Here is a 17,263-nt window from a genome sequence, read left to right as displayed (position 1 = left end):
TATATATATATATATATATATATATACACAAACCGGATTCCAAAAAATTTGGGACACTAAACAAATTGTGAATAAAAACTGAATGCAATGATGTGGAGGTGCCAACATCTAATATTTTATTCAGAATAGAACACAAATCGCAGATCAAAAGTTTAAACTGAGAGAATGTATCATTTTAAGGGAAAAATCTGTTGTTTCCAAATTTCATGGCGTCAACAAATCCCAAAAAAGTTGGGACAAGTCCATTTTTACCACTGTGTGGCATCTCCCCTTCTTCTTACAACACTCAACAGACGTCTGGGGACAGAGGAGACCAGTTTCTCAAGTTTAGAAATAGGAATGCTCTCCCATTCATGTCTAATACAGGCCTCTAACTGTTCAATCGTCTTGGGCCTTCTTTGTCGCACCTTCCTCTTTATGATGCGCCAAATGTTCTCTATAGGTGAAAGATCTGGACTGCAGGCTGGCCATTTCAGTACCCGGATCTTTCTCCTACGTAGCCATGATGTTGTGATTGCTGCAGAATGTGGTCTGGCATTATGGTGTTGAAAAATGCAGGGTCTTCCCTGAAAGAGATGACGTCTAGATGGGAGCATATGTTGTTCTAGAACCTGAACATAGTTCTCTGCATTAATGGTGCCTTTCCAGACATGCAAGCTGCCCATGCCACAAGTGCTTATGCAACCCCATACCATCAGTGATGCAGGCTTCTGAACGGAGCGTTGATAACAACTTGGGCTATCCTTGTCCTCTCTGGTCCGGATGACATGGCGTCCCAGTGTTCCATAAAGAACTTCAAATCGTGACTCATCTGACCACAGAACAGTCTTCCATTTTGCCACACTCCATTTTAAATGACCCCTGGCCCAGTGCAAACGTCTGAGCTTGTGGAGCATGTTTAGAAATGGCTTCCTCTTTGCACTGTAGAGTTTCAGCTGGCAACGGCGGATGGCACGGTGGATTGTGTTCACTGACAATGCTTTCTGGAAGTATTCCTGAGCCCATTCTGTTATTTCCTTGACAGTGGCATTCCTGTTTGAGGTGCAGTGACGTTTAAGGGCCCGGAGATCACGGGCATCCAGTAGAGTTTTACGGCCTTGACCCTTACGCACAGTGATTGTTCCAGATTCTCTGAATCTTTTGATGATGTTATGCACGGTTGATGATGATAACTTAAAAGTCTTTGCTATTTTACGCTGGGTAACACCATTCTGGTATTGCTGCACTATCTTTCTGAGCAACAATGGTGGAATTGGTGATCCTCTTACCATCTTGGCTTCAGAGAGACTCTGACACTCTGAGAAGCTCTTTTTATACCCAATCATGTTGTCAATTGACCTAATTAGTGTTAATTGGTCTTCCAGCTGTTCGTTATATGCTCAATTTCCTTTTTCCAGCCACTTATTACTACTTGTCCCAACTTTTTTGGGATTTGTTGACACTGTGAAATTTTGAATCACTATATTTTTCCTTTAAAATGTTACATTTACTCAGATTAAACTTTTGATCTGTCATCTATGTTATATTATGAATAAAATATTGACATTTGCCATCTCCACATCATTGCATTCAGTTTTTATTCACAATTTGTTTAGTGTCCCAACTTTTTTGGAATCCGGTTTGTGTATATATATATATATACATATATATATACATATAGATATATATATACACTACAGTAAACTACTACTTACTAATTGTACTACTATTCATACTTCGTGGTTTTTCACTTATAGCGGGGCTTCAGGATACGGATCCCCCGTGATAAACGAGGGACTACTGTACTATCAAGTACAAATACACTATACTATACAGACACCTGATACAGATCTGATCTTTATGACCTCAACTGCCCTTTTTTTGGCTCAGGTGCTCACTAAAGCACAGACTAAACTGAAAATGTGTTTAAGTGCAATACCAACAGCTGAAAGTGTTGTCTGTGAAATTTTATTCAACCAATAAATAATTTCAGAGATTTGCACATTTTTTTAAGGTTTCCTGTTAAAGCCAAGCAGCAAATCATCTGTGTTATATGTTAACTTCACACACAGAAAACAAACATTACATTAGAGAAAAAAATCCAGGAAAGAAAATCCTGCCTGCCCTCCTTAAACACGTACATCTCTTTTACTGTGTTGTAAAATTAGCCTATTGACTGACCCAATGGGCAAGTTATGTTAAAGTTTTGAACCTTTGACCTGTCAACAACGCTGGGTTTAGTAACATTTCTTCATATTAGAAACATGTCAAATATGAGTGAAGGAATAGGAATGCAGATGATAAAAAACACAAAGAGTTTAATTTGTTATATGTACATTGTAATAACATAATACAATATTTTAGTTTTGTTTATACACAATTAATTAATTTAGTTTGCATAGCAAAACAATAACTAAAGGCTAAAAAAAAGCTAAACTGTATCTAAAAGTAGGGTATGTGGAAGTAGTTTGATTTAAAAAATAACATATGGAAGAAACTATAAACGATAAAACAGTGTTTTCAAAGTAGTGTGCATTCAGACATTTAAACAGCTCAGTAAAACTGCACCTGTTTAAAAGAGTTTATTTGCTTCTCCATCAAACAAATCTCAAAATTACTTCAAAAAGCCTGAAATGAGCTATCCTGCACCTTGTGTGTAACTGGCATTAAAGCAGCCTTATCTTTGAGACTTTTGCAGTCAGATTATGGCCACACAAGCTGAACACTGTCTGATTTGTGTTAGGTGAGTCACTTACTTCTTAAACTGCTTGAGGAAAATGCCCACATTCATCCCCCTCTTTGAGTCAAGGATGCTGACCTGATAGAAAAAGGGGAAAAACTTAAAACATGATTTTGTAAAGTTGCAATTAAACACACACATTCACACCCAACAATCCTCACTGTTGATGCTGACACAACCCACTTCCCCACAAAAACCCTGAAACTCCCCTGAACCTTGTAAGACATTCACATGTTCCTCATGAACAATGTTTGTGCTGCCTTCCCTAAACAGGCGACTCTGCATTATGTGCATCTGCACAAAGGCCTGATTACATCTTTTACACAGCAGTTACACCACTGTGGTTAGACTAATGACTAATGAGTGCAGGTGTGGCAAAGTTGGGCTCAGCAAAGACACCACATAATTAACTCCACACATGCAAAGATGCTCTGTATGCAATGTTGTGCTGAAATGAGCTACAAAGTCTAAGTTCAACCATCTTAATGCAACAACTGTACATTTGTTGAAACAACATGCATCATGAAACTTTTTTTTTTGTCACACGAGTACTGTCAGAAAATGCTAAAAGCTAATGAACAACTCTTAAGTTGCAAAGTTTAAAAAGAGTAAAACATGACAACACAATATAAGAATACTACTGTTCCTGTGGAGGGAAAAGCTTGTTAAAAATGTAGCACTAGCCAATACTAACAGATTTATCAGTTATATTTGGTTTTATAAAACACAAAGGGCAAAATCCGATGGTAAGGTCAGGTCTGGTAAGGTCTATTCAGGGGTGCTGGAGAGGAGAGTCCGTCGGGTAGTCGAACCTCGGTGTATTCTGTTATATGGGAGAATATCTACATTTGGCTAATTCTTTAACATTTGTTGGATTGGTGATAATTGTTCAGTGTTTTTAATCAAATAAACTAAACTGTGTTCCATGAGCTAATTACAATTTAACTGTAAAACGCTACACTGAGGTCCCTTGTCTCAGAAGGATTTGGATAGTGAATGTCTGTAGTTTTTGAGATTAGTGCTTTTCTAGGCTGGAAGTGAACAGGGAACGCAAGTGATCCTTAATGTTTTTGGTGCAAAATATTCAAGTGGGTAGGAGTTACACTGTGTATAAGAAGAGATGTAGGTTTTTTTTTTTTTTTTGTCTGAGGCAGTGCTGAGTGACAGATCCTGGTGAGAGGGGGGTAAAATTTAAACCACCAGGAGCTACAGCGGAGCCAGGGGGTGGCCAATGATGATCTTGGCCATCATAGATTAATTTTCTATTACCCCACTCTCTATCACAGTCATTTAAGGAAAATATACTTTTAAGCAATATAAAAACTAGAAAGCATAGTTTCCTCAAATGATCTTGGATTTTGACGTGGCAGTGCCATCTTTGATAGTGATCTTTCTTACGCCTAGATGCAACCACACGCCAAAAGAAAAGATGGTACGTTGCTTATTTTTGTAGTTATCCAGCTAGCAAAGTTTACATATATACATAATGAGGCAGCCATCTTGGGAGTTTGACGTGGTAAACCAATTTTCAGTAGTGACCTTTCTTACAGCTAGGTGCAGACACACCAAAATGGAAGTCGGAAATCTTGTTTTGTAGATTTTCAAGCTCTATAGACAGACAGGTGTATGGACGGCTGGAAGGAGGGTATTTCCATTTCTCCTCTTCACGCCACGACCAGGGACAAAAAGCACATAAAACATAATTTTATTCAGCATGCTTCACTCAACTCCTTTATTATAACTTTTACAGACATATCAGGTTTTGTGCTTTTTTCCTACAGCACTAAATGTAACATGGGAGTTGATTTATTAAACCTCGTGGTTTTTCTTTAAGCTGCTCACTTTTCAGAGGCCACCACAGCGACCCCTGTATGAGTTCACATGAAAGATGTGGCAATTGTTTTACCCCAAATGGCCTTCCTGATGCAACTTGGGTTTGAACCAGCAGCTTCAGGATTACAAGACTGTGGCATTGAACTCTGAGCTACTACACCCCTTAATAAACCTCAAATGTATTCTTTAACACTCCATACATCTTCCCAGCAGCACAAAAAGATCCAAGTTGTCCTCAGTATAGTCCTGAACCCAAATTGTTTTATCTAAACAGAATAAGGCTGTAACAAAGCATTGTTTCCAAAGTTTCTGCAGGAATCACTTGATTCTGTAGGAGAAGTTAGGAAAGTTATGTGCTGCAACTTTTTATTTACAATTTCCTCTTTCCATCAGTGATGCATTTTGTACGTGAAGTGACCAGGATGTCTTGCACATGTTGCAAAAAAACCAGTAGCGGATGATAAAAGTTGACTTCACATCTCCACTAATAAGCAATACTTTAAATTAAAATGTATAGGTTTTGAAAATTTGGATTGAACTCATTAACTTTGTCAATCATGATTTATTTATTTGGGAGATTTAATTGAGTAAGATCACAAAGTCATTTCAGATTTAAAAGAAAGTGTGATTACTACATCTACCAAGGTATTGATCCCAAAGCGTCACAAGAAACACTTACCTCGCTCTTGCTGCTGTCCTTAAAAGAGCGTGATCTTGATACTCGAGCTGAGGTTCCAGTTGTTGCCCCACGTAAACCAGTTGACATCTCTTCCTGCTGCCCGAAGAGTTCTTCCACTGAGCGAACGTCAATCTGGAACTGCTGCTGACGCACCGCCATCGTCCAGATGTTGGGCTTTCCGCGCACCTTCTCCTCCGGGATGGGCTTCCAAAAGAAACTGCGCACGCGTCGCTTTTTCCTCCCGCTGTGGTTGATGGACGTCGTTGCCAGTGGCGGAGGAGGTGGGGGGGCCCCTGGAGGTGGGGGTGGGAGAGGAGGAGGTGGCAGAGAAACATGGTGGGTGGCGTCGGGGGCATCATTGGGGGTCCGTGCAGACATAGGGGATGGTTCGGAGGTAGTGATGGAGGAAGTGGTGCAGCTGCTCTCCTCACTGCTGCAGCTCTCTGGCTCATTGGTGGCAGATGAACAACTCATAACAAGCAGCACGAGGATAAACACTCAGCTGTGCTGAGGGAGTTTGGTGCGCAAGTAAAAATAAATAAATCTAATAAATAGTTCCTGGTTTTCAAAAATGACTTGCAGGGAACTTTCCTTTATTTTTATGTGAATCTGATGGATCGTCGTTTGATTTTGTCCGTCTCCATCAGTCAGCCGGTCATCCATCATGCTTAGCTTTGAAGGTTGACTCCCAGAGGGAGGAGATGGGGAGCAACGACGGCCATGGTGCTACAACAGAAACAAAAAGAGAAAGGATTACAGTGGGGCAGCTGATCACATCATTTTGGACAATCTGGAATTTGCCAAAACTAATGGATGCAACAGGGGTACTCAGGAAAAAGGCAGGGAAAAAGTAAATCCTTTTTCTTTCTTTTATTGAAGGACTTTGAAGTCAGACATTGATGGAAATAACACACAGAGCTTAGCCCTGTTACATAATTTGGTATCACTATTTAACCTGTAGCAGGTTATTAAGAAAGATGACTTATGTAACTAGATTTTTTAAAAATCATAAGCCTCACTGATTAATATTATTTGTCAAGCCGACACACACAGAGGACCTCAAAATTAATATGTCGAATACATGACCATGTTAAAAATAACAATACATGTATTACAAATGGAATTATTTTAAAACAAATCACTCTCTCCCTTTTTGTGATGCAATCTTTGGTGGTGGCCCTTGAAGAATGTTGCTAACTTTCACTATATTAGCATTTGATCTTGACTTTGCATTATAACTATCACTGTGCAGTGTGTCTGATTATCACAGAAGGGCATCTACATGCAACAGGCTTTAAATGACTAAGCACTGTAGCTCTTGTCAGTGTAAACAACAAAGAAAAAAAATCTACAAAATATTTAAGAGTCAAACACATTTGTGCTTCTTCTAGTGACAGAAAAATGTGTGAATTGTGTGTGATTTATGTCATAAAATTATATGGTTGACTTTAAAACAAGGAAGTGGTTTGTGCATGCTGCTGGAGAGATGCTGTCATTCATCAAACTGGAGATGATTTTACCTGAACAGCAAGTGATCTGAAGTGTTTCCAGTCGATCATCACAAGCGTGGCTCAAATGAAACCTAATATCATATCAAACCCTGTCATTAAAAAAGTTGTAAACTAGAAAAAGGGAAAGAACTTTTAATCTTCTCTTTTGTAAAATCATTTGCCAGTTTGAGGAGCAGACAGCTTGATTTTGTTTAAGACTAGCCTTAAAACTTTTATTTAAAAAAGCATTTAGTGACTGACTCAAAACTAGCAATCACCCTAATGAACTGATCTACTCTTGTCATGATGCTGCTGTTATTCTCTTTATTGCCCATTCAGTTTTATACCATTAATAATGTCAGCAAAAATATATGTTTTTCCTTAGAGCAGGTAATTCTGGCCTGGTGCTTTGGGTGCTTGCATCTTTGACTTGTCCTCTCATTTCTCAACCAGCTGAGGCAGACTGACATTTTTCTGAGTCTTGTTCTGCAGGAGGTACCTTCTAGTTAAGAGAAATTTTGTTCTCTACTTATATCAGCCGCTCTGGACATTCTTAGTGCACGGCTTCAAACTAGGTTTAAATAGATCTGTTGCTTTCCAACAAGACAGATTTGCAGCTTGATGGCTTAGTGGTTAGCACTGTTGCCTCATAGCAAGAAGATCCTGGGTACAATCCCCGGGTTGGACCTGGGATCTTTCTGTGAGGAGTTTGCATGTTCTCTTCATGTTTGTGTGGATTTTGTCTGGTTTCCCCTTACAGTACAAAAGCATACATGTCAGGCTGCCTTCAGACCCAGGCCTCACTTGCAAAAGAGATCTGTGATCTCAATGGTATTTGCCTGAGTTACAAACTTTAAAACAGGCATCTAGAAAGCTGGAAATAGCACTCCACTAACATGGAAGAATTTTATTTAAATTGGAGAGATAGTCTGCTAACATATAAGAAAGCCCTCCATAAAGCTAGAACTGAATATTATTCATCTTTAATTGATGAGAATAAAAATAACCCCAGGTTTCTGTACTACAGCTAGACTAATGAAAAGTCCTATCTCTGTTGAGCCATATATACCTACAGCTACAAGCAGCAATGACATCATGAGATTCTTTATAAATAAAATTATTTCAATTAGGAGAGAAAATTCACACCATCCTTCCTACCATTGCCTCTGATTCCCTGTCAGATGAGGCAATTTTAGAAATGTTACTAGAATGTGATTTATATTTGGACTGTTTTTGTCCTGTTGAGCTCTCTGAACTGTCAAAAATAATAGCTTCATCAACATGTCTGCTAGATCCTATCCCAAACAGACTGTTTAAAAAAGTATTTTTCCCTCATTAATATCCCCATTTTGGATCTGCTTAATTTGTCTAATAAATGGTTATATACCACAGCACTTTAAGATTGCTGTAATTAAATCTTTACTTAAGAAACCTGATCTTGATTCAGGAATCCTGGCCTATATCTAATCCAACATTCATCTAAAAATTCTAGAGAAGAATAGTTGCAAATTAATTGTGTGAACATCGGGACAGAAATAATCTGAGGAGGTTCAAATCAGAGTTTAGAACACATCATAGCAGAGAAACAGCACTGGTGAAAGTTGCTCATGGCAATGGACAATGGACTTGTGTCTATACTGGTCCTGTTAGATCTCAGTGCTGCATTGATACAGTTGATCACAATATTCTACTACAAAGGCTTGAATATAATATTGGGATTACAGGAACGGCTCTAAAATAGTTAAAATCATATTTATTTGATAGATTGCAGTTTGTAAATGTAAATAATGAATCTTCTTCATACACCAAATTTAGTCATGGAGTTCCTCAGGGTTCAGTGCTTGCACCAATACTCTACATATGTTGGAAAAGTGTTGAAGGAATGTGCTGATCAGCTCTGTGAGGTGCTGGCAGACATCTTTAACACCTCACTTACCCTGGAGACAGTTCCCACCTGCCTGAAGACTGCCACCATCATCCCAGTCTCAAAAAGCTCTACAGTGACTGGTCTGAATGACTATCGGCCAGTGGCCCTCACCCCGATAGTCGCTAAATGCTTTGAAAAACTGGTCATGACTCGCATCAAAACAACCATCAACATCAACGAGGACCCTCATCAGTATGCATACCGTGAGAACCGATCAACAGAGGATGCCATCTCCTCTGTGGTCCACACTGCGCTCAACCACCTGGAGCAGAAAAACTCTTATGTCCGAATGCTCTTTGTGGACTTCACATCCGCCTTCAACACCATGATCCCCCAAACCCTGATGGACAAACTATCCACACTAGGACTAAGCCCCTCCATTTGCAACTGGGTACTAGATTTTTTAACAAACAGACCACAGTTAGTGAGGATCCACAACTTCTCCTCCTCCACCATAACCCTCAGCACTGGCTCTCCTCAGGGATGTGTGTTGAGCCCCCTCCTGTTTACTCTGCTCACGTATGGTTGTGCAGCTACCCATCCAGGCTGTCACATTGTAAAGTTTGCAGATGATACAGCGGTGGTGGGATGCATCACAAACAATGATGAGTCCAGCTACAGGCAAGAGGTGGAACACCTGGAGAGCTGGTGCAAAGAGAATTACCTTCACATCAATGTGAAGACAAAGGAGATGATTGTGGACTTCAGAAGGAACAAAAACACCTACACCCCCCTGAACATAAGAGGATCTGCGGTGGAAGTGGTCTCCAGCTACAAGTACTTGGGTGTACACATGAATGACAACCTCAGCTGGAGCAACAACACCACCAGCCTGATCAAGAAAGCTCATCAGAGACTCTACTTCCTCAGACGGCTGAGTCGAGCTGGTCTGGAAAGCTCAGTCCTCACCTCCTTCTACAGGTGTGCAGTGGGGAGCATCCTGTGCTCCAGCATCAATGTGTGGCATGGAGGCTGCACAGCTGCAGAAAGAAAAGCTTTGCAGAGAGTGGTGAATGCTGCACAGAAATCTGTCGGAATCAGCCTCCCCACCATCACAGACATCTACACCTCCAGATGCAGGAAGAGGGCCACCTGCATCATGAAGGACCCCACCCACCCAGCACACACACTTTTTGCCCCACTCCCCTCAGGAAGGAGGTTAAGGAGCATTAAGTGTAGAACCACTAGACTGAGGAACAGCTTCTACCCTGAGGCTGTTAGACTCATGAATCTCTAACTAGAATAATCACTGTGAAAAACCATATCATGTTGCTGCTGATCTGTTTCATGTTGTTGCTGATCTGTTTCAATGTTGATGTGTTCATGCGTGCACATCTGCTCACAGACTCGTTCATGTTTGTGCTGATGTTCAATGTTTTATGTTATGAGTGTTTAGTGTATATTTAGTTGATGTTTTTCTTAGTTCATATCTTAGATGTTATTACTGTTTTTCTTATACATTTTATTGTTGGATGTAACTGGGACCCCGTGTACATAATTTCGCTCCACCACATGTACCACATGAGGTGCGAATGACAAAGAAACTCTGACTCTGACTCTGACTCATATGCTTTCATTAGATAAAGTTATTAAACAGCATGGGATACATTTTCATTGCTATGCTGATGATACTCTGTTATATTTATACATGAAACCCGACAAATCCAATCAGTTACTTTGATTACAAACATGTCTACAGTATACTGCTGTCAGGCTCCTCTCTTGTGGAACCAACTTCCAATTTCTGTTTGTGAGGCTGACACGTTGTCTGTTTTCAAGACTAGGCTTAAGTCTTTCCTTTTTGATAAATCTTAGTTAGGGTCCACTTGGATTTAATGAGCTATCCCTTAGTTATGCTGCTTGGACTGACTTAGACTGCTGGACTACAAATTGACCACATTTCCTCACTCTGTTGCTGTCTTTACTTGCTCTACTCTACCTGTAATTATTTCTATCCTTAACATGTTTTTTGTCTTTCCTCCAACAGAAAGTACTGTGCACCTGACCCTGCCATTCTGTGTTTGTTTGTTTCTCCTTCCTGTCCTCTCAAACCCCAGCCAGTCGAAGCAGATGGCCACACGTCCTGAGCCTGGTTCTGCTGGAGGTTTCTTCCTGTTAAAGGGAGTTTTTTTTTCCCCTTTCCACTGTTGCCAATGTGCTTGCTCAGGATAGGAGACTGCGACAAAGTGAAAATTCAACACCATCTATGGGCTTCCTTAGATGGATAACTTACTAAATGGCTTTTATATTTGTGAATGCTTTTGTACAGTGCCCTGAGACAACTTCTGTTGTGACTTGGAGCTATATAAATAAGCTGAATTGAATTGGACTGCCTGATTATATAAAGCTTAATAATCATAACAACCTGGAACTTTATCAACATCAATTTACAGAATCTCAGAGTATTCAATTTGACTGTAATAATAGATTTGGGTTGACTATGTTTGCTTTCTGTGTATACAGGGGCTTTGCTATGACTTGTTTAAGAACTGACAGTGTACAAAGAGTCTGAATTGAAACTGAGTTTTACATGAATTATGTAACAAGGTTGCCTTTCTGTATGTCTTTGTCACTGCGCAGCTGAAAAGCAATTACTTGAGTTTACTCTATCCCTTTTTTGTTTGGTAAGCTGCAGCGGTGTACCTCAGATGGAAGGAAGTTGTGCTTTGTTCACTCACTGTCAACAGAGTTGACAAGGCTAGCTATCTGATCCTTCAGGCAAAGAAATTATTAAAACGAGGATCCAAGAGTTACAGGAGTGACTTAAGCATATTGCATTCAGCACTTCTAAAAAATGTTCTTAGAAAGATTAAAAAGAATGTTAAAGATTGGAGTACTTGGATAATAACAAATAATTACTAACAAGCCAGATTCAAGTGGACACCTCCTGCAGATTTCTGGAATCAACAAGTACTGGTAATGTCCTAGCCTTGTCCACTTGATACCTAGAGTTCATTACTAATTAATAAAGCAGACATCACTAATAGGCTCATGTTGCCGACACCAGCCAGTACACTCAGCTGCCATGTCCTCAGAACCAGACCACACCGTCACTCCATGCTTCATTCATGAGACTGGGAGAGCATCGGACCTCCCAGAGAGACATCCACCTCTGCAAAAGTAACACACTCAGCAGATTCATGGGAAATAAAGACGTAATATGTAACATTCTGTGCAATCATCTTTATGGTGGTCAAAAACACCTCAGATGCTTAAAAGCAGAACTGATCTAGAAAGCTAAACAAGCTGAATAATTATCCTTGTGTGTATTAAATATGAAGTACTTGCCAAGTTAAGTTTTATTCTAATGAATCACACACTTCAGTGCAAAATGTGAAGTTAATCAAAGTTGAAATAAATGCAAAATATGCATGTTTTATGCCTGACAAAATGTTTTTTCCTTGAATGATATTTTACGTCATAAAAATATTGAGGTAATATATTTTTAGATGTGGACACTAACTATTCTAAATTAATTTAAAAATGTTAAAACTTTCTCTCACTTTGAAGTGCGGAGCCCGGACTGTTTATGGTGTGCACATAAGACTGGCTGCAACATATCAGGTCTCTCTTGTAAATGAGTTCCCAAGGCTCAATGGGATTAACCTGCATAAAATAAAGGTTGAATGAATATGCATAGAAAGTGAGTGTTTGGAAGTATTTTGATGTCTATGAAGTTAAAGAGAAAACTATGCTGACAAGAGCCACACTATATAAGAAAGTTGTGTTCATATTTCCACTTGGAGGAGGAAAAAGGAAAAACAAATGGTGATAACTACTAGTTGCTGCTGCTAAAATAGGACCACTGAATGAGCAATGTCAAATTTTCCACTAAGCTTGGAAAATGCAAAGCAATTTACAGTCCATTTGCACCTTTACTGTTTTCAACCAATAAAACTCAATTTCAAAGATCTGAACTATCCTTTTAGATCTTTAATCGTTCTTATAATTCATTCTCGTGGTCCAATTTCCCCATTTTTGACAGAGGCTGGAGGGGTGATACACCCTGAGACGAAGACGACCTTGACACAAACTTTCCTTTGTTCACTGTCGGTGTGTTCAGGCTCCAAGACACAATGATACTGCTCCTAAAAACAAGCTTCATCTCAGTGATAGATTAACCCTTTCATTCCATGTCACACTGCATGAAGAGACACCTGCACAATAATTAACATCACCAGCCTCACGTGATCTAATATTTGAGAAGAGACACCTCATCTGTCAGCAACACAACACAGAAGCCTGAAGGTAAAGAAAGCAGCGAGGCGGTGGTCCCACTCATTCACCATCTGCCATGAATGAACTCAGGGCTACACCTGTTGTTGACCCTGAGGCATTTGCTCTCCTATCAGTCTTCATTAAGGACTGGTAACACCACCCCACCCCACCCTTTCTTATTATTCTATGTAAAGTACTGCAGCCCGGGTCACAGAGTAGCTTTACCATGAAATGATAAATGGCTAAACTTTTACAAAAAGGTCAGAATACCTCACAAAATTCCATTTATGCCACATAAACCATTACTTGTTGCATTTAGTTTGATGCACAAAACTTACACACATTATGGAACCTGGAAATAATTTTTAGCTGCACAACAGAACTAACTTAAACCGCTTCTGTCAGTACATTACAACATGCATTTTCACTAGAGATGCACGATATTATCAGCATGGTATCGGTATCGGCCGATATTAGCGATAAAGTTAAATATCGGACATCGGCCATTCCATTTAAAAAAAAAACCTCACCCATATAAAAGATTTCTGGTTTAAGTTCATTTTTAATTTAAGAAACTGTCAAGTATATCTATTAATACACTACTAATGTGCTTTTCACTTGTTGCTTGTGAACAGGTTAAATTTGTGAAAATTTACAAATTTGCACTGTTTGAGTGTTGTCATTGTGTTAGAGAGAGTAAATATTATGAATAAATTTGTCATTAAACATAAACTAAGTTGAAGTTTTACATCATTTTCAGACCCTTTTTAGCATCTGCATTTGTAGCAGGCCAAACTGACAAAGACCATGCAGAATAATGTTGTATTTTAATTCAATAGTAGAGAAAGCTACGTAGTCTCTGTAGGTCTAGGGGAAAAAAAATTGGTATTGGTATCGGTTATCGGCCAAATAAGTTTTAACATATCGGCATATCGGCCAAAAATCCAATATCGTGCATCCCTAATTTTCACCATAGAAGCAAGCAGTTGACAAAACACTGACAAGCTTTCTTTCTGATGAATTATTAATTGAGTCACTAAAATGTTCTCAAGCTGTGAATGATTTCAATTCAAGGTAACTGTCAACAAGTTTTCAAGAACTTGACATAATCAACTAACTCCTTCCCAAACGTGAATGTGGTTGGATCCGGCTGCGTTAATGATCTCCTGTCACTCACTTTGAGTTCAGTTTCTTCAAGGTCAGTGAATCCCTGCAGAGCACAGGTCTTCCACTCACCCTGTAGGGGCAAAGAGGTGTGTTCACATGGGATTAAGCCATGGCCACTCCATCATCATTACCATGGGAATGCTCATTAGCAAGAATGAGATGGCGTAGAGCTCAGCAGGATGTGTGTCGGGCCACTTTACATTTGACCACCTTGATCTGAACTTTTCAAAACAGTGCCGGGATTGTAATTGTGCAGAGATTTTTTTTTAACCATTGTTTTTGTCTGCAAAACAAAACGGTGCTGCAACTTTTGGTGAATTTTCTGAAAAGACAGAAAAGTTTGGTCCAGTTCAGAGCTCTAAATTCTTTGGACTTACAGTACACTACTACAGTACAGTGATCATTATATGAAACGAGCACTTGCATATACAGCTTTGCAAAAGGAAAATTTCAATACATAAATTAATAACGCACACCATGAACAGAGGACACACGATAAATCTTCTGTAGCATTGTCATTTTGAACAAGAAATTTCGCTAGTCAGCATTCTGTTTAATGAGTTCTTTATAGCTTCATCTTACCTCATTTACACTGAAACTAATTCCAAAACTTTCTACTAGAAAAAAAAGATGCAATTTCCTCACTGATTGCTTTGCAGCTGTAGGACCAAACTGAAAAACCTTCGTGTCTCTGGATCAGTGAGTTCTGAATACAGTAAATCTGCTACATTTTTTTCAGGTGTAGCAATAGTCAACAGTTCTCCTCATGTAGTCTAACAACTGTAAACAAGTGACTACATAACAGGCCTTTAATAAGTAATCAAAGATGAGGTTTTGTGGTTTAGATGTGAAGGTCCATCAAAAGTAACTGACCTGATGCATGGTATCATGTGAAGTTTGCAAGATGTGTGTCAACTACTACCACACCTAAATTTAGCTCAAGATCTATAAAACGGAATAATTTAATACAATTAATGTGTTTTCAAATGTCGCTTAGCTGTGGTGGTCATCTTGAATTGGGTTGATTCTGGACTTTGATCAGTTGTACAGGTAAGCACTTCTGCAAATTTAAGCCAGAATTACTCCAATTATACATCAAATGGGACTTTTGCTTTCTGTGATTTGTTTGTGCTTTCTTACAAACCAGTGACGCCAAGTGGTCTAGTTATACTTCACAAGATGTTGGACACTCACTCACTTCCTTTGAGGCTGTCTTTTTTTGCATGGACAATTCATAATCAAAGAGAAACCACGGTGTTGGTGTCCAGATAAAGTCTTCCCACTGCAGCAGTGTACTTCACTTCATGGAGTATTGCTCATGACTATTCAAATATCCATGAGAATTGTTCATAGCTTTTCAAACCCAAACTTCAAGGCACTCTTATGACCCTAAAGAAGGACATTTGGATGGGGGCCTTTAAAGGGATTTGCACATTGATACAATAAATAAATAGAATTAAAGTAAAACAATGTGTACAAACAATGTATATCGCTCAATGTGTGCAGCATTTTAGTCTTGGACCATCCAGAAAAAAAATTGTGCCAGTTGGGACCTCTGAATGTGATGCTGTACTATCTTGCTGATTTTCACGTGTTGTTTGCAATGGAAAGGCCACATAATAGAATTATAGCCGTCTGTTTTTCCCAAAAAAATATAGAATTGATAATAACATCAATTTCATTCAACAGTCGTGTAAAACAACTGTACCCCAAGTCAGTCAATTACACACATAAATTAGAAATTACATATATTGCATAACAATATTGGAATTGCATATAATGTATTTCTGTAGTCGACAATCAGAAAATGTTCACTGGCTAACCATCTTTTCAATGGGTCAGGTTTGTGTAATGGAAAACTAAAAACAGTCAAAAGACAAAATGTTTCAACAAAGAAGAATCTGTCCAGAGGACCTGATTATTGAGCATGCGTCAGGCCCAATATATTATATTACGTTACACCGTGTAAATAGCACAAAAATCAAAAATAATACCAGGAGGTATAACACCAAGGCTTTATGGGCTAATTTTAATTTAAAATGGTTACATTATTAGCTTCAATTATAGTCGGATCACATTCACATTGAAGTAAATGAGATCAAATCTGCTGATGTGTGGCATGAAGTATGTTGTCCTCTTTCTCCTCGGTTGGTACAACCGTTGCAGACACAGCTTTGTGGCTTTTTTATATTTTTATATACAATAAATAACTTATATACATTCCAATATTATTGGGGACTGCCTTGTATAAGGCAGCACCTTTTATTATCCACCTAACAAAGGGTTTCTTAACTTTATATCTTACTCTTCAGTCAACTTTAATGCGGCCTGAAACACAATGGGTACCCCCCACAAATGTTATCTCAACATGACTGGCTTGGTGCCATAATGTGTGCCATTACATTTATTGGCGTTTCGAGTTACCATGGCAACGTAATTAGCAAACAAATATGCCATTTTTCCCATACAAAACACCTGACGGAACACTTGTCACACTAAGCTGCATTTAAATGCTTTTAACTCAGTTATTTTTACACATATGGAGCTGAAATCTGGTGAGGTTATAGCTGAGAACATTCTCCATCACATACTGAATCCAAATCAAAAATCCAGGCTGTTTTAGCTAAACGGTAAAAATGACTATAACTCATTGATTTATTTACCATATTGAGCTGAAATTTGGTATAATGGTAGCTGAGAGTGAACCCCGACACATAGTTCTGTCAAATCAAAACTTTAAATTGGCAATTATCTACAACTTTGCTAAGTCCAGATGCTTGCCCTCTCTGGTTATGTATTCTGGGCCTCTAGTGAATCACGTCACACACACAAAGTCAACCAAACACACAGTTCAGAAACCAAAGACAAAAGAAACATCACCAAAAAACACACACAAACAATACCAAGCACATTTAGAGCGAGTAACAGAGAGTAAATTCAGCAGCTGCAGTTCATCATGCTGAAGGTGACTGCCTGCAGCAAGATCCTTAATGTATTCAGAATATGTAAATCTATTAATTTAACCTATAAATACTGCAAAATGCTATATTTAATCCTGAAAGTGCATTTTATATATAAAGTAAACAGGGTGTCCTCTAGTTACATAAAACAGTTTTTCATATTCTGTATTTGAAGGCAAAAAGGATCCATCCATCCATAAATTATCCAACAGCTCTAATTTGCAATCTATCTCCTTGGGTCACTTGTTGTATAATACAAACGCAGAATTA

General features: G+C 38.9%; 1 protein-coding gene across 1 annotated transcript in view; it reads right to left on the bottom strand.

The window, feature by feature from the left end:
• Window positions 1–5,705, bottom strand: part of fhdc1 (FH2 domain containing 1) — a 21,848-nt gene extending 16,143 nt beyond the window's left edge. Inside the window, exons 1-2 of the mRNA XM_037690294.1 lie at window positions 5,232–5,705; window positions 2,736–2,797 (exon numbers count right to left, since the gene is read on the bottom strand). Of these exons, the coding sequence (XP_037546222.1) occupies window positions 2,736–2,797; window positions 5,232–5,705 (536 nt within the window). The remainder of the gene's footprint in view (window positions 1–2,735; window positions 2,798–5,231) is intronic.
• Window positions 5,706–17,263: the final 11,558 nt, after the last annotated feature.

The sequence above is a fragment of the Nematolebias whitei genome, chromosome 16 (genome assembly GCF_014905685.2).
Source record: "Nematolebias whitei isolate Nwh7 chromosome 16, NemWhi1, whole genome shotgun sequence".
NCBI classification, from domain to species: Eukaryota; Metazoa; Chordata; class Actinopteri; order Cyprinodontiformes; family Rivulidae; genus Nematolebias; species Nematolebias whitei.
This window is presented reverse-complemented; position numbering and strand designations above follow the sequence as displayed.